Source organism: Lontra canadensis, unplaced genomic scaffold (assembly GCF_010015895.1).
Source record: "Lontra canadensis isolate GAN:19392208 unplaced genomic scaffold, GSC_riverotter_1.0 scaffold111, whole genome shotgun sequence".
NCBI classification, from domain to species: domain Eukaryota; kingdom Metazoa; phylum Chordata; class Mammalia; order Carnivora; family Mustelidae; genus Lontra; species Lontra canadensis.
This window is the reverse complement of record NW_022631105.1, coordinates 5,419,412-5,437,204: the sequence shown is the minus strand read 5'-3', so window position 1 is coordinate 5,437,204 and position 17,793 is coordinate 5,419,412. Positions and strand designations below refer to the sequence as shown.

Sequence of the window (17,793 nt, the reverse complement as noted above, 5' to 3'; positions counted from 1 at the left end):
AATGTTGCTGAGTTTTCAGACTGGCAAGCAGCTTGTTTAGCTGTTAAAAGATGTGCACTCACGTAAGAAGAACCAAGAAAGCGCGGCCTGGGTGGCCCAGTTGGTTAAGCATTTGCCTTTGGCTCAGGTCATGATCCTGGAGTTCCAGGTCAATCCCCACATCGGGCTCCCTGCTCAGCAGGGAATCTGCTTTCCCCCTCTCCTGCTCCCCCTGCTTGTGGTCTCTCTCAATGTCAAATAAATAAATAAAATCTAAAAAAAAAAAAAAAATGGAGAACCAAGAAAGAAATTCTAGAAGAAAAAGGAGGGACGTCTCTTCCCTTATTTATTTTTTTTTAAGATTTTTTATTTTATTTTATTTTTTTTATTTGACAGAGAGAGAGAGAGAGATCACAAGTAGGCAGAGAAACAGGCAGAGATAGAGGGTGAAGCAGGCTCCCTGCCGAGCAGAGAGCCAGATGCCGGGCTGGATCCCAGGACCCTGGGATCATGACCTGAGCCGAAGGCAGAGGCTTAACCCACTGAGCCTCCCAGGCACCCCGTCTTCCCTTATTTTCAACTAGGAAAATTCAGCCTCTTTTTTTTTTTTTTAAATATAAGCTTTATTTTCTAGAGCAATTTTAGGTTCATAGCAAGATTGAGCTCCAAGTACAGAAAGTTCCCATATAACCCCTGCCCACTGCAGCCCCCCACCATCAGCAAACCCCCCCCCCATGTGGCGTATTTGTTACAACTACGAATAAACACTGGCACATCATGACCACCTGAAGTCCACAGTTTAACTTGTATTTGCCCTTCAGGCACCAGGACCAGAGCCCAGAGACAAAGCGCCCAGGTGATGTGGGGAGATTGAAAACACAAGCAGAGATTTCAGGTGTCTTCGGCAGAGTCTACGTGAAAACAACAATAAGCTACAGCCTCACGGGAAGAACTGGTAAAAATGAACACGTGGATGGGATTTCTTCAACCTTCACCTCCATTCCCCTGTCCCAGCGCCATGTCGCAGCTCTCACCCAGGATCTTCATTATAAGGAGGTCAGGTCTGCCGTTGTTCGTGTGATGTATTTGTGCCCAAGAAGAATCCCTGCCCCGAGCAGCGATCTCCCCTCGCAAACCCCAGGCCCGCAAACCTCACCCCTGCAGAGCCTGGTCCGTGAGCGATCTTCGGTAGCGCACTGTTAAAAGGAACTATGACTGCTAGCTGGTGACAAAATGCTAGGGGAATGGCTCAGAGTAAAACGATGACAGTGGAGGGAGCAGGGCTCAGAATGCTGTCTCGATTTTAAGAAAATCCCAACAACGTGCGATCTTAAAAGCTTCGAGCCCCTGCTCAGCGTGGAAAGTGGCTAAAGCACCGCCCATCCAGTGCCCACGTGCCCACTTGGGTTTTTGTCGAGACTCTTCCCTTTTTGGGTAAGTTAAAGCATAGAGGAGTCTAGAAAGTAATGGAAGGATTAAGAACACACCCATTACCCAGCTTTGTTAAATCTTAACATTTTGGCATTTTTACATCAGGTCGACTTTTTTGTCTTTAAAGAAGGAAGTCATCAGGGGCCCCTGGATGGGGCAGTCGGTAAGCCAGAGTTTTGAGTCTTGGTTTAAGCTCTGGTCTTGATCTTGGGGTGGGGGGGTGGGGGCTGGCGGGGGTGGGGATCACGGCAGGCTCTGGCTCAGTGAGGAGTCTGCCGAAGTTTCTCTCTCCCTCTCTGCCCCTCCTCATTCTCTCTCTAAAATAAATAAATCAATCTTAAAAAAAAAAAGTAATCAAAAGCCTTCCTTCTCCAAAAATGACCACTATACTGATTTTTGTGTTTATTATTTCTTTGAATGTTTTCATACCTTTACTATTTGTGTACGTGGAAATAACATACATTTTACAGTGGACTAACATTGTATAGGTATCCTTCTGCAATTTAAAAAAAAATTTTATTTATTCAACAGAGCAAGAGAGCACAGCAGAGGGTGGGGGGCTATAGAAGGAGAGGGAGCAGACTCCCCAGGGAGCTGGGAGCCCAATGTGGGGCTCAATCCCAGGACCTTGTGATCATGACCTGAGCGGAAGGCAGACTAGAGCCAAAGGCAGACGCTTAACTATCTGAGCCACCCAGGAGCCCCCTTCTGCAATTGTTACTTTGTTTGTGATCCCAGTTTCTGAAATCTTGAATGGATAACTCTTGGTAATTTCCTCAGAAAACTAAGTAAAATCTTCCATCTATTGATCTAGTACATTGCATGCCCGGAAAATTCAGTGTCTATTAAAAGCAAGCAAAGCATACAATGTATTTGGGTGAAATTGTACCACCGTTCCTCACGGCTTGTTGCAAGATGTCAGTATCTTGTTGCAAGATATCTTGCTGCAAGTTACTGGGAGCCCAAAGGCCTGTCCCTTCTCTATCATTCTGACAAATGGATATGTCCAAATGCCCTCAGGGGCCAAACCCACCACTTTTGGGGGCCATACCTGTGTGTGAATTTGCGCTGTGAAGCTTGAGCTCACCATCCCTGGATGGAGGCAAGGCTGCACGAATCCATGAGCGAATGAGGGCAAGCACACGAATGGCACAGTGTTAGCCATCAGGAGGTTTGGCTGGGCCTGGGTCAGTGTGTGCCCAGAAAGTGCACTGGGCAGCTTGGGGACAGCCTCGGTCCTCTGGACGCACTGGCCTCTGGTGGACACGACGGGAGGGAGCTCCCTTAGCCAGAATCTGCGCCCTTCTAAGGGGGATAGGGTTGCTGTCTGTGAACCAGGGTGGGCGCCCTGAACCTCCTTGGGAGGAGGGGTGAAAACTTCCTGGGGTTTCCCGGGTGCCAAGCCCCTCCCCCTGGGGTCCCGGCTCCGTCCTGTTTCAGGTGTTCTTCTAGGAGAGAGAACACGTCTCCCTCCTGGAAGACGGGCCGGAGGTCTCCAGTGCAGGAGGCGCGAATGGGATTAGGGTAGGGAAGGAGAGGGTGGGAGGGCCAAAGCTGAGCGTTTGGGGTCTGGGAGACATCGGCTTGGCCCCATCTCCCTCCCCGAGAACAGGCACGCTCGCGTAAGTGAGAGGCGCCCAAGCCTGACCCCTAGTGGTGCTGACAATAACTACAGCGCAATTGCTGGGGGCGGGGCAGCGGTGTATGGGGGCGGGGCTTGGGATTGCAGGACCGCCAACCGCAGGGACCGTAAGCTCCGTGTTTACGCCGCCGGGACCCGCTGACACAACCTGCCTTTAATTCCCTCGGCAGTCTTCAGCGGCAGGTGTTGTTATCACCCCCACTTTGTGGATGCGGGAAGTGAGGCACAGGGTAAGTAACTGGCCCGAGGTCATAGACCTCGTGAGCTGCGATTTTAATGCAAAATCCGTGCTTTTTCCCCCAAAGACATTACGGTTCGTACATTCTCCTTGCATTTTGCCGTTTTACAGTCTAGTTTGTCTGTTCCTGCCCTTGAGTCAGACGTCCTCCTCCAGCTCCCCTCCTTCACCCAAGTCTTCAGCATTTCCTCATCTCATGACTCAAACGCTGAAAATATGCCCACTTGGAGAAATCCACCCAAGCAATCAATAGAAAGGAAATAAAGAATTATGAGAACACATTTAAGTGACATGAATGGAAAGCTGAGAATTCCAACGTATACTAAAGGACATTCCAGAAAAGAGCCAGCAAGAGCAGCAGTTGGTTCAGCGCCTGCCTTGGGCTCAGGTAATGATCTCAGTGTCCTGGGATGGAGTCCCGCATCCGGCTCCCTGCTCAACGGGGAGTCCGGTTCTCCCTCTGCCTCCTGCTCCCCCTGCTGTGCTCTCTCTGTATCTATCTATCTATCAAATAAATAAATAAATAAATGTGTATATATATATATATATATATATATATATATATAATCAAATCTTGAAATTGGTTTCGGCTCAGGTGAGGATCTCAGAGTGATGTGATTGAGCTCTGTGTCCAGCTCCCTGCTCGGCTTGGAATCTGCTTGGGATTCTCTCTCTCCCTCTGCCCCTGCCCACCCTTCCCCCGCACCTTTCTCTCAAACAAACACATCTTTAGAAAACAAAAGAGCAGCAGCGAAGCCCTACTTGAGGAGGTGGTGGGTCTCTGCACTCTCAAGCCTTGAAGGCGGTCCTGGACTCTGAGAGCGCGCTCGGAATACTGAGTTCTGAGCCAGATACGTATGTAGAAATAACCAGCAAGCACATCTGGACACCTTGCGACAGAGCTCTAAGACAGCACAGCAAAGGGCAGATCTTTGAAGAGAGAAGACTGGTGTCACCCTCCCTGTCCCCCAGGGCAGGACCTCAGGTGTCCTGAGATTCCACAAGGTTCAGCCTGCAGGGAGCCAGAAAGAACGGCCCCACCGAGCCACGCCGCCATTGGATTGGCCGCTGGGCCTGAGCCTCAGTCGCCTAATCTGGGAAAGAGGCAAATAAAGTCCCTCCTGCACAGAAGGGCAGGTCAGAGTGAGCAGTGCATTGAGGGAGGGGGAGAGACCACGACTGTGATTTGTTTGTTTTCTTTTTCCTTTGATATTTAATGCATTCTCATTGTTTATTCAGGGCCACTCCTGACACACCTACATGCCCGCTAGTTCTGTAGCTACTCCATTTCACAGCTGAGCAAGTGGAGTCCCAGACCCAGTCTTAGGCAAACATCTTTTTCAGGGCCCCTGTCTACATATAATCTGAGACCCCTGAAATCAATGCCATGGCACCAAGCTTGGGGGGCCCAGGCATGGGTCAGTGATGGTTGGAATCCTCAGCCCGCGGGCTTCCTCACGCATGCCCGCTCGCTCTCCTCCACTGCAACTGTAATGGGGCCCATACACCCCCTGGCCTCCCAGGCCCCGTGGACTCGCTTCTTCAGTATTTCCAACCCAACTCCTGAACAAAGGGACCCAGTCTGGTTCGCGTGGGGCCCAGTGGGGTCCCAGCCCCCTCCAGCAGTTCACAGGGCACAAACGACAAACACAACTATGGGCTAGGGGAGGGGTGCTGGGGGGTGCGAAGAGCAATGGGGGGCAGAGGCCTGCGTCCTGGCTTCAGGCCTGTGCTTCTTTCACCTGGTCTGAGTCTCTCTCTCTTTTTTTCCCCCCAGATTTTATTTATTTATTTGACAGAGAGAGAGAGAGCGAGCACAAGCAGGGGGAGCTGCAGGGAGAGGGAGAAGCAGACTCCCTGCTAAGCAGAGAGCTTCGTGGGGCTCGATCCCAGCTCCCCGGGATCATGACCTGAGCTGAAGGCAGACGCTTACTGACTGAGCCACCCAGGTGCCCCTACATGGCGTGATTCTTGATGGTGGCTGAGAACAGGGGAGGGTGAGCTGGTCAGTTGGGGGCAGAAGCGGGACAGGAGGGAGGGGGGCGGGTTATGAGGGCACAGTCGGGGTCACGATTGCCACAGCAGCATAACGGTTAGGATGGGGAGTCTGTGGAGTTCACACTGGGAAAGGGGTTTTGCTTTTGGGTCAAAACTATCTGCCACAGGAGCCCCACCCCAGGGTGGGGGAAAGCTGACGACTGGCGCTAGATCTTCCTGTTCAAATCCAGGTGGGCTGCGGACTCTCTCTCTGGGGTGGCCAGTGGGTCCGGGAAGCCTGAAGGACACAGCCCCGCAGCTCCACTCAACGTTGCGTCTGTGGAAACAGAGAAGGGGACTCCCTATATCGGGGCCTCAAATCCCACGGAGCTCGCCCTTCTGAGAGTGTGGGATGTGCATGCTGGGCTTGGGGCCAGGACACCTGGGTGACCAGGGCACAGTACGCCATCTCGGTCCCTCCCTCCTTCCTTGACACGGCTGACACGCAGAGCCCAGGGCAGAGAGGCACCCAGTGGTGTCAGCCCCTCCCCCTTTCCTGGGCAGACCTGCTTCCAGATCTCACTCCACACTGAACCCAGAAAACCCCGAGAAGGGACCTCGGAAAGTGAGGGGAGAAGACCTGGAAAGTCTCTCCGGTCACTGGCACCGGGCCTGCGAGCAATGTCACAGCCAGCAGCCGAGAGTGGCCTGCATTGCTGCGCACACCTACCGGGCAGGGGGCTGGCCTCAGGACCCGTCCACTGGCAGGAGCCCCAGAGGGTCAGGAATTGTGGAGGAAGAAACCGGCACAGAGATCTGTGCCTTTATTTGACACCACAGGGCGACAGCACAAACCTGGCGGGCGGACCATGGCTCCTGCTGTGGCTCAACTACCTGCAGCTGTTACCAGGCCCAGCCGAGCACCTGACCCACGGACACAGCACATAAAATCCGGGTAATCTGAGGTTCAACACATTGGCGAGTGGCTGCACCTGCTACCTGTTAAAGAAAAATTGTAGGGGGGAGAATGCCTTAACATCGAAAACAAAATTTTTTTTTGGCTTAAAATTGGGAAATTTAAATTCTTGTTGCAGAACATCTTAACCCAGCTCAAGAAATGTGCATAATTGGGAACAACCAATTCGGTTCAAATGCTTCTTCATTTTGCAGATGGGAAAAGAGAGGTGGATCGGGGAATGTGGACTGTCCCCCTGGTGACAGAGCAGGGGGGAGAACGTGGGTCCTCTTCCCCAGGCCAGCAGTGAGAGATCTTTATCCCAGGGGCTGCACCCTCCTGAGGGGGAGTCTAGCCGAGCCAGTGTGGCCTCTGGCCGAAGGGCGGCAGCATGACTTTGCACTTGTTAGAGCTCTACCCTGACGGTAGCGCCCACCTCATGCCTGCCCCCATCGCGGATGGCCTGGTGGGACGGCCGTCCATACGTCCCCACATGGGGCTATGTGTTATGCATTTGTGTGTATGGGAACCACCTGGGGATCATGGTCAGCTCTGAGAAAATGGGTTCTAGGCTTGGGTCTCAGGAATTTGCTAGGTGACCCCATCAGGTGCGGTGCACTGAAGGGACGTGTCCCCCTCCAATCCTATAGTGAGAGCTGACCTACCAGGTGCCGGTGTTGGGAGGTGTTGGGCTCATGAGGGCGGAGCTGTGAGGAATGGGACCAGAGCGCCCTCAGGAAAGAGCTCCCAGGCTGTGTGAAGACCAGGAAGCCTTCTCACCGGACACCGAATCTGCGTGTGCCTTGATCTTGGATGTCCGGCCTGCGGGCATGAGGAAAAACACCTTGCTCCAATCCCACTCAGCTGTGATGTTCTGTCGTGTGGCCCCAACAGACTAGACAGCAGGCCACAGCTCTGGCCTTGAGTTTCCTCCCTTGTCCGTGGGAGAGCTCTGGCCCAGTGTCGTTTGGGATGGCCAACTGGCTCGTTGCCAGACGTGCACGCGTTTCCTCTGCACAATGCCACGGTCGGCGGGGGTGGGGGGGAGTGGTGGCGGGTGGTGCTTAAAATAACAGACATTTGTCCTTTTCCGTCCTGGAGGGCAGAAGTCCAAAATCCTGGTGTGGACAGCCTTGGTTCCTTTTTGGGCTCTGAGGGCGAGTCTGTTCCATGCTTCTGCTTTCTGGTGCGTCTCAGCTCCCCTCCCCTCCCCGCTTCCGTCACCGCACGGCCTTCTTCCCCGCGCGACCTGGCTCTCTGGGTCCAAGTTTCTCCTTAGAAGGACATCAGCCCCTGCTCTGGGCCCCACCTTCGTCTGGTAAGACCTCACTTAACTTGATGACATCTGCAAAGACCTTATTTCCAAGTAAGGCCACGTTCACAGGTACCCGGGAGCCAGACTCCAATATAGCTTTTCGGAGGACACAGTTCCACCCACAGTCCCCAGCGGAGTGGGCATTGGTCATTCCCCCACCTCCCAAGATCCTGCAGACACAGGACTCCTGCCTGTGCCTCCCCCCGCACTTTATGTAGGTATCATGGCCTAAGTCAGTTCCTGAACCAGCAGCAGCAGGAGGCCTGGGTACCGGGTAGAAATGAGGATGTCTCGGGCTCCGGCTTGGATCCCCCCAGAATGAGCAGCTCTGGGGTGAGGCCCCCGATTCAGCCGGCCCTTCAGGTGACTCCGAGGTGGGCCCACGTTGGAGAACTGCCCCCCACCCCCAGCTTCAAACTGTTCTGAACACTTTACAACCTCACGTAAATGCCCCAGTTCCAGGCACAGAAAAGGTTGTGCCTCGGAATGATTTCGGTTATGGGATCCTAAAGCTGCCCACGTCAGAGCTGAGGAATGTAACCTTTCCAGCCGCTCCAGCTGTCCACCCCGGGCTGTCCTCTTCGTCGGCCTTTTAGGGCAAAGTTCAGGACAGCACAACCCACAGCTGGGCCACGTGCAAAGGCCAGGGATTACCGTGTTGATTTACTCGGCTGCTCTGCTCCGCTACAGGGATGGGGGCTGGAAGGGGGAATACGGGGTAAACCTGAACCCGAGGAAGCCGGCGAGTCCGGCAGGACACACTCCCCTGGGAGCAGGGGCCGAGCGGGCCGTTTTGTTCTTGTTCTACACGGAGAGGCCTGGGCCCTTCTTGGGCAGCAGGAAGAACTGGGTGAAAGGTCTTGATTGCTGAGGCCATAATAATTCCAGAATCTTTTGCTATTTCCTGAGACACTTCATGCCTTAGAGATCTAAGCCAAGGCCGCCTCCTGGGCTGTAACAGAATGTGGGAGCTGGAGGGGCCTTTGGAGCCCGTGTCCTGCGCGTGCAGCTTTCTGCTTGGAGGGTAAACGGAGGTGTCGGCCCTTGTGGGAGCAGCCTGCCCGCAGTCCAGGGCCCTCTCCATGGCGCCTCGACGGGGTCTGACGGAGGCTGAGCTCAGTGGGTCCGGACGGAGGCCTTCAGTGGCGGGCCTGCCCTTCCCTGATGCGCAGACACCTTGGGCTGGACTGGGATGAAATTTTTGTTTCGGATTTGGTAAACATGCTTGCGAGGTTGCTGGTGATTCTCTTTCTGGGAGTGCAGGCCTGCGGGAATCCCGGAGTCCCCCACAATCCCCAGTGCAGCTGGCCACACGGGGTGGAAGCTCGCGGAGCTTCTCGAAACAGCGGGACCCAGGCAGTGGGTACAGGTCTCGAGCTGGCACGGGGGCGGCGCGGGATCCTCAAGACTGTGACACCGCATCTGTTAGGGCTTTGGGGACAGCCAAGGTTTTCCTACTTGTGGCATGACGACAGTCCCTGGCCAAGGGAAGTTTTTTAGATAAAGGAATCAAGCCCAGAGAGGGGAGTTGCCTGGACAGACATTAGCTGCAGAGCTGGGACCAGAACAGCTTTGTTCTGAGTCTGAGTCTGAGGCTTCATTTATGTGGGGTTCCTGGTGGGTTTTGGGGTATAGTGCAAACGAATGGACTAAGGGTTGGGAGCGATCTCTAGGCCTCGGGTTCCCCCTCTGGAAATAAGGGTCTGAGTCCACTCAGCTTTCCAGTTAACTTCGCAGCGGACTGCCTGATGACGCTAGACGTCATCAACGGCCCAGAAAGATCAGGATGGGTAATGCAGAAGTTTGTCCTCTTGGGAAAGGGTTCTGGAATCTCCAAAGGAATGTTTTGGAAGGCATCCTGGTTTCCCTGCTGGTCCAGCCCTCCTGGAAGCCCCTACTGATATGCACCGAGGTCTTGGGACCCTGGTGTCACCAGGGTGGCCAGATTCAGAGGCATCGGGCAGGCACGAGCTCTGGAAATGGCACAGGCAGGGCTGATGAGCTCTGCTCGGGCCACCATGGCCCACGGGAGCCAGAGAGGCTTTCCTGGAGCCCAGGGCTCTCCAAGAACCGTGCCCCTGTGCTTCCCCATCCTCGATAAGTGAAAAGGCCACTGGCATATTCTGGGTCACCCGAATGACTTCCTGAGGACCAAGTACTGCCGCCATCAGAGCCCCAGGCCATTTGCACTGACCCTGGCAGATGGTGCCAGCCCTCCTTGTTAGGAGCCCATAAGGCAGAGGCTCAGGAGGTGATGGAGGCTATCCCAGTGTCCTGTGTGAATGGTGGGGAATTTCAACCACACCACAATGGATGTGGGCCAAATTCAAAGGAACCGGTCTAGAAGGCAGCCCCCCAGAAGGGCTCATCCAATCAACCGTTTCGCTGCACAGGCCCTGCAGGGGCATCCTTGGGAACACTGCCCTAAGGACCTCTGAGAACCCAGGGAGACCACGGGTAAAAACTGTCCCCTGCCCCCAAAATCTGACTTCTTCAGAACACGGAACATGACCTAAGGGCTTGCAACAACCAGGGTGTGTTTATTTACAAAAAGCAACTGTTTCTCAGCACATGTGAGGCTTGGGGCATCGTCACTTGCCTTCTTGCCAGCCCCTGAACCCCAGCTCCGAGGTGCCTTGCAAAGCAGCAGCCGCAATTGGTTTGAATTGAAAAACCAGCACTAGGGCAGCCCCAGAAGAGTCAAGAGGGGGTTGGAGCTCTTTCATAGTCCCACATTCTGAAAAGTCCTCTCATTTGTCATATCCCAAATGGAAGAGGTTCCCTGGAAAACCCCCTTTCCAAGTCTCAGCCTTGTTTGACCTGACCGCCGTTTCCAGGGTGTCTGCAAAAAACAGGCTGCAGCTATTGCTGGACACTGGGGCAAAGAGCAAGCTAATTAAAAAAAAAAAGAAAGGAAAAAAAAAAAAAAAGAAAATGTTGGAAGGCAGCATGTTCCTGGGAGCCTAACACAGGGCACACACCCGGCTGCACCTGCTCATGAAAAATCTCAACCAGATGGGGCAGGAAAGGGCCGAAGGAGAAACTCGCTCCACCCAGAACCCTCCTTCCAACAAGGCCTTCCTGCAAAGATGAAGAGCAACAAAACCCCCAGAGAATTCAGGGCTGGCACACCTGCTCGTGAGAAATGGGAGGGAGTCTCGGCTGGAAACAAGGTCAGGGGTACAGAGTTCCAAGGTCAGCGGATAACTACAGAGCAGCGGGAAAGTTCTCCACAGGCAAGTACACAAGACAGGATAAATGTATTTCTTGTAATTTCTTTCTATTTGATTTAAAAGATGACATCATAAAGCAGTAACAAATCTGTTCGTGTTATACAACATATAAAAGTGAAATCCGTAGGACAATACCCCAAACGGGGAGGGCATGAGCCATATCTAGGAGCCAAGTTTTTGTACACTACTGAAACTGGCATTGATCCAAACTAGATAGTTATGAATTAAGATGTTCATTATAATTCCTAGGGCAACCACTAAGAAAATCACAACGAGAATACATGTTGTGACAGACATGGCAAAGTAAACCAGTGCACCAGGCAATCGTTTTCAGCAGACCCCGTGCTCGGGGGCGCTGGGGAGTCAAGGTGCTGGGGACAGATGGAGCACTGTGTCCCCTGTGGGTGGATCCAGTCTGCCAGCAAACGTGCGGTGCACACAGGACCCCACAGGGATGGATGGTGACAGGTGCTGTACCGTGTGATAAAGCCAGAGGGCTTGGGACAGACTCGTGGAGGGGAGCCCCACGTGGAGGTGGGGGCTGGGGAGGGCGTTCTGGGCCGAGGGAAGATGAGCACAGAGGTCTCAAAGGAGGGGAGCTGTCTGGGAACCACTGAGGCCAGAGGGACCAGAGCACGGGGGCAGATGAGATGAAGCACGATCATGCAAGGCTTCAAGCGCTGGAAGTTTGATTTTCACAAATTATTAGATAATTTTGGGGAGGGACATAAAACAATTTAAGCAAGTTGACTCAGTCCGTGGCCTGATGGGTTTGGAGCGCACTGGGATGCACTGGAGGTGGGCTGCATGGAGGGGAGAGAGACAGGATGGCCCCCCACTTCCTAGCTACAGTATCTAGTGGACAATGATGTCATTTCCTGAATTGGGGTCTAGGGGACGCCAAGGTTTCTGAGGAAAATCAAGTATTCAATTTTGACGTAACACATCTGAGAAGCCTTTGAAACATCGAAGAAAAGCCCATAGAAGTCAGGGTGCGGGGGGGTAAGGTGTGAGCTTTGAAGCCTTCAGGAAAGGTGGTAGTAAAAGCTGTGACTCAGGAAACCAGGGACCAGGGTGCCGGCTGGACGAGGGCCCATTGAAGTCTGGCAGAGAAGGAAACAGCAAAGGAGACTCATGCCCATAGTGCACTGGGGGAGACCCTGAAAACATGGTTTCGTGTAAGCAGGGAGAAGGCTTGCTGTCACCAGCTGTGTGCGATGCTGCTGAAAGGCCAAGCAACCAACCAGGAGAACCCACTGGGTGTGCGAAAAGGTGAGGAGCAGTTGGGGCAAAGGCGCCAGGCCGTCGGTGGCGTGGTGGCTATGTGGTGGGGATGTGGTGGTCCAGAGAGGGGTAAGGGGTTGGCCAATCTAGCTTGAGCAAAACTCCATCAGAGTAATTTAAATTTGTAACATGATTTTGTAATTTATATTTATGGGAGCTGCAAAAGAGTTTAATGAAGATTTTATTTATTTGAGAGAGAGTGGGGGAGGAGCAGAGTCAGAAAGAATCGCAAGCAGACTCTGCACTGACCGTGGAGCCCGACTTGGGGCTTGATCTCCCGACCCCGAGATCATGACCTGACCCCAAACCAAGAGTCGGACACTTAACTGACTGAGCCACCCGGGGGCCCCTGCATACTACATACCTAGTTTTACATTTGCACGTACTGTACTTCAATGAGTCTAAGACATTATGTACCACTAAGAAGAAAAAACACTGTCTCTCTGAACATGAGGCTTTTCCATTGATCATGAGACTCATTTTGGATTTCAGAAATGTTAAAACACAAGAAAGAAGGCCTAGAAGTGAGTGATTGAACACAGTATTAAGTAACAAAAAATGTAAGTCAGAATTTCCCCAGAAGCTCACGTATCCCATTAGCAGAGAAGACACAAAATGGATTTGGTCACGGACATTAGCCGACTGCTGATGCCTTTAAGATGGTCCTCTCACCTGTACAGAGGGTGGCTGGGAAGCAAATCGTAACATGAGCTCCCCCACCAGGTACCACCATCGACCTCCTGTCGGGATCTCGTTGCTGAAGTCTGGAGCCGCAGCACCGCGTCGGGAACACACAACACGCTCAGTAAGTCAATCAACTTGTACGTGGAGGTGATCAACACACCGGGGAGCAGCACCGGCCCTGCCCCGTGCATCTCCAAGGCTCGAGGCTGGGGGCTGGTTTCCCTGCTGGGTTCATGACACAAAACAGTCTCCCTGCATGTTAACTGACATTTAAATAAAAACTGGGGGGAAAAACCCAGTAACCATCGGAGTGCTGGGTGAGCTGCACCACGTAAAGGAACCCCAGCCACCTCCAGGCAGGGCCGGTCCTTCCAGGATCGCTTGGTGAGAGCTTCGCTTGGTGAGAGCTGCGCTTGCTTCCAGCACAAACATGCTGCTCCAGGTTCCCACAGACACAGAGATTCTCTTCAGGTGAAAAAGGCCGCCTGGGCGAAGCGGATCCGGATTTGACATGGTCCCACACGGGGGACCCATCCAGAACACGAGGCCTAAGACTAAACCCCATTAATGAGTAACAATACTGTGCTGCCGAAGATAAATTGTTTTGAGTATTTGAAAAACTGTATTTGATTAATAAAGTCAATGATAACGTTTGCTTCGCAGTCGGAACTGGCTCGGGCACTGGGCAAAGGAAACCCTCCCTCCTCCCCCTCGCTGGTCCCTGTGGAGCGGGAGGGGTGCGGTCGGGCTCTGACGGAGGTTATCAAACCTCCCCCCGCCCCCCGCCACAACGCTTACTGGCAACGTTCCGTGTCCCCATCGGTGTTGTGGGATCTGAATCAGATCCTGTCTGCGGGGACATCAGGCCAGAGGAGAAACAGGAAGTGACTCGTAACTTCCCCTTGTCTTCAAGTGGCTGATGGGCGAGCCGCGCGGTAAGGAGAAGGCTCTGCTCGAGGTGGGGGCTTTGAGGGTGCAGGGAACAGTCACTATTGGGGACTAATGCCCCTCATAGACCCTCCAAGGCCGCTCAGCCGGGGTCCACGGACAGCCAGCCCGGTTCTGGCACTCTTGCCAACTGTCCCCGGCCCTGCCGCCCGCGGCCACACCCTCCCTGAGGCGGGGCAAGAGTCCCTCCAGGGGACCCTGTTTTCCTCTTTAAAGGCCACACTGAGTAGCTCGAGGGGTTAAGGTTTGCAGCTATTTTATTTACAAGTATACATTTAACACAATGAAATAAACACTGATATATGGAAGCCTAGTTAATAGTAGTGTAACAATATGTATCATTTTGATGATTACATTATTTTAAACAACAAACTACACTGAAAAATTAATGCCGATAAAATTCTTGGTCATAATATTATTAAGAAATACAATATATAAATTGAAAATATGATTGCTTAAAATTTGAAAATGGAAGTGAACTCATTTGGACAGAGTCAGAGTTTAACATAATCTGAAAGGGGTGTGGGGCAGGAAAAAGCTCTGACCCAAATGAAATCTTTCAGGTTAACAGAAGGAAAAAGAAGCTGAGTTTATCTTAAAGGAGAATGGGCAGTCGGCTTCTCCCCGCAGGATCGACTCCCAGTGTCCTCTCCTTCCGCGGCGTGATTACATCACCGAGCAGGACGACTTTCCTTGTGAAGCGGCCCCATCAATTTTCTCTGCCTCCAAAATTATCCTTCTAAAAACGTCAACGGCCGTCTGCAAGTCAAAGAGAAAACTAGACCGCATTAGTCTTTAAAAGTGGAACCCTACTGCCGGCAGGACTGAAGGTGGCTGACCGCCCCCCCGGCAGGTGGAGGGGCCGGTGTGGGGGGCCCAGGACTCCCTCTCTGCCCCCCACATCACCTGACTTGAGAACTAACCTCGCATCACACGCTTCTGACCCATTTTCACCAGTCACTGTAGGCAGCCCAAGGAGCACCCCCCACCCCAAGACAGTGCCTCTGGAATTTCGGGGTCTGCCATGAGCACCCCCTCACCTGTCGGGCCTCATTCCCGTCAGAACGCTGCTTTCACTGTACCCCTTTCCCCGGGTTGAGGGGGTCCCCTCGTCACAGCCCTGAGCCACGGGACCAATAGCAGGACAGGCGCTCTCCCTGCTCGTCGCCAACGCCCCCCAGACCTGTGCCTCCCACTTCCTTCAAAAACTCTCGGCTTCAACTCTTAGCAGCTACCTTTGAGCCACACACAAACCCCGAGTCATTTCCCCTGTCCCTCTGGAGCAGTGGCACCGTCTCCAGCACCGCGCTCAGCCCCGTGACTAGTCTTTCTCGAATGCAGCCTCTCAGCCCCGCCCGCAGCCCCATGAGCCCTTCGTGAGGAGTCACTGGTATTTTGGGCAGGGAATCTCCCCTTAGGCTGAACACCTGTCCCTGGTGATAATCAAAAAATGTCCCCGTTCTCCAAAGCCTCGAGGGGCAGCAACTAGATCTCGTCAATACCAACGGCGACCCCTCCCTCACCCAATGTCAAGGACCCGCCATACCCATCTTCCTTCTCTCTCATTCCCTCCCCACCTCAATACCCCAAACTCCACAGTTCTCAGCCCCGCAGGCAACAGCTTCCTTTGTCCGAGGACACTTCTCTGTCCTTTAACCACTTCTCATCCTCACTGTCCTCCCTGGCCAGCACTGACCCCACAGCCCACCCCGGCAGTCACCCTCAGCTCCCTTCTCCGCCTGCTGTCCGCCTGCTCGGCCCCTACAGCCACAGCGGCCCGGCTCGCTCTACCTCTGGGACTGGGACTCCAAAGGGGGACCCTCGGCACCACCCAGCTGCCTTTCCCCGGGCTAGGGCTAGGATGAAGCTTTCATGCCTTGCCTTTCTCCCAGAATTTCTAACGCCTCTCCCCCATTCTCACTCTGCTGGTAACTGGGTTTTCCAGTTCTCTGGAAAAACACGCAGTATTCGTAAGAGAACTCTGTATCCTCCGTCCACCAAAATGACCACCTGTTGCATCTGGGCTCATCGGCTCCTTCCCTGCTGCTAGGGACAAGGCAGCCCTAATTTAGTGAAAGCCAGCCCCACATCCCACCTGTCTTGTCTAATCAAGGTCCCTGGCTTCAGCAAGGTTTCCTCCTTTCACATGATCAGAAAAACAAGTTGTTCATTTCACTGTACAAAAAGACACAGAGAAATGTTTGGGAAAACATGTGCCAAACTCTCACCAAGAAAACCGTGTGCCTAGAATCTGGCTTTCTGGATAAATCTCAGAATTCTCCTTGATTATCTATGTGATTTGGCTCTGCCCAAGTCTGCTCTCCTTTGTCTCGCTGCTAAGATACAGCTGCAGGCCTCCGCAGAGCAAGCCGGACCCGCAGGCACATCCCACAGCTCAGAGTGCAGGACCCTCACCGCCGAGCACTGTTAACAAAGCCCATTGAATCCGTGTCACTTAGGGAGGTCGTACAATGACAACCTATACTTGCAAAACGATCAATAAAATATCTGAGTTCACACAGACTGGTCTCTGACCACTGGTGTGTGTGCGCGCGCACGTCTTTACTACACAAATTCCCTGCTCTGTACGAACAGCAGCAAGTGCTCGGGTGCGTGTGTGGGTTAGACTCCCTTACATGCCTCTGACGTAAGGGATTAGAATTACTTGGTTTCCCCTCTTTGGGTGGGGAGACTCTCCAGGCTTGGGGTCTCCCGACTCCCTTCTGCACAACTCCAAGACCAGGTCACGAGACGCGTGACAGAGAGCAGAGACATCTCTAGACACGCCTTTGAGAGGACTGCCCAGGCCATCAGTGTCCCAAGAACTGCGTGTCACCGCTGTATTTATCTGATTTGGGTACAAGAGTTTTTTCACCTTAAAGGATTCGTTTTCTAACGAGGAATTTGCTGATCTAGGGCAGTGCGAGAGCAGAACAGACGACAGAGGGTGCACCACCCCATCTTTGAGCTTCTCTGGCTAGGGCTGTGAGGTAGCCACATAGGACCTTGCCTTCCTCGACACATTTGGCTAATACCAGATCAGTCGGCTAAATGTACCAAAATTGAAAAGAACTGCAGTAGCTGGAATCCTTTCTTTTTAGCTCTGAGCCTTCAGCTGGTTCACGTTTCATCTGGGTGGTCAGAACCGGGAGCCTCAGTGAAGTACGGCATCTGACGGACAGCGGAGGCCGGCACCCCGAAACCCCGCAGTAGCGTCACAATGTAGCCCCGGCAAACCATGACAGGTCATCGTCAGGAAGACATTAACCCGAGATGGTGGGCCTTTCTAGGCAAGCCCCCAATCATGTCAGAGGAGGGCCCACCAGCTACCCACACATCTGGGGCTGGTGGCAGAAATGCGCGTGGCTGTTGCACACACATCAGTGGCCACATGAACAGTGACACAACCTTGCGGCCTCTATTTAAGGACCATGTCGATGGAATGACCGTGCAAGGACCCCTGGACCTTCACCAGAAAGAGGGACGTTAGCAAACAGAACCAAGACAGCCGGGGCCATTCAACTGCACCCCTCCACCTTGAAGAACGCTTTTTAGATGACGTGTAACTGACACAGAACACTGCTGCTTGGCCGTGTGCGACATGATGACTCAGTGTTTCTATGTACTGAGAAGTGAGCCCCACGGCAAGTCCAGTTCACGTCCACTGCCACGAGTCACGATTCTTTTTTTCTTGTGGTGAGAGCTTTTATGATCTACTCTCTCAGCAACTTTCAAAAACGAACAGAAACAACACAGTTTTGTTAACTGTAGTCACTACACTGTAGAGTACGTCCCAGACTCACTGATCTGCCAAGCAGAAGTTCTTATCCTCTGACCACCTTCAAATCTTTATTATGCAAAATTCCAAGCATACAGGAAAATGGAAAGAACTGTATGATCATCACCAAGCCCTACTATTCCAGATTCAGCAAGTGTTACGTCTTTGCTGTATCTGCTTGCCCTCCCTTGGTCCATTCACCCATCCACCCCATTTGAAAGTAAGTCGCAGATATTATGAAACTTGGCCCCTATATATTTTGGTTTGCATTTCCTAAGAACGTGGATATTCTCTTCATAATTCCAATACCATCACTAAAGCTAAGGAAA

The 17,793-nt window shown here is 52.9% G+C and overlaps 1 protein-coding gene across 1 annotated transcript in view; it reads right to left on the bottom strand.

Moving 5' to 3' along the window:
- Positions 1–13,925: 13,925 nt before the first annotated feature.
- RHEB (Ras homolog, mTORC1 binding) overlaps positions 13,926–17,793 on the bottom strand; it is a 43,715-nt gene continuing 39,847 nt past the window's right edge. The window contains exon 8 of the mRNA XM_032840118.1: positions 13,926–14,445. Coding sequence (XP_032696009.1) covers positions 14,353–14,445 — 93 coding nt within the window. The 3' untranslated portion in view covers positions 13,926–14,352. The remainder of the gene's footprint in view (positions 14,446–17,793) is intronic.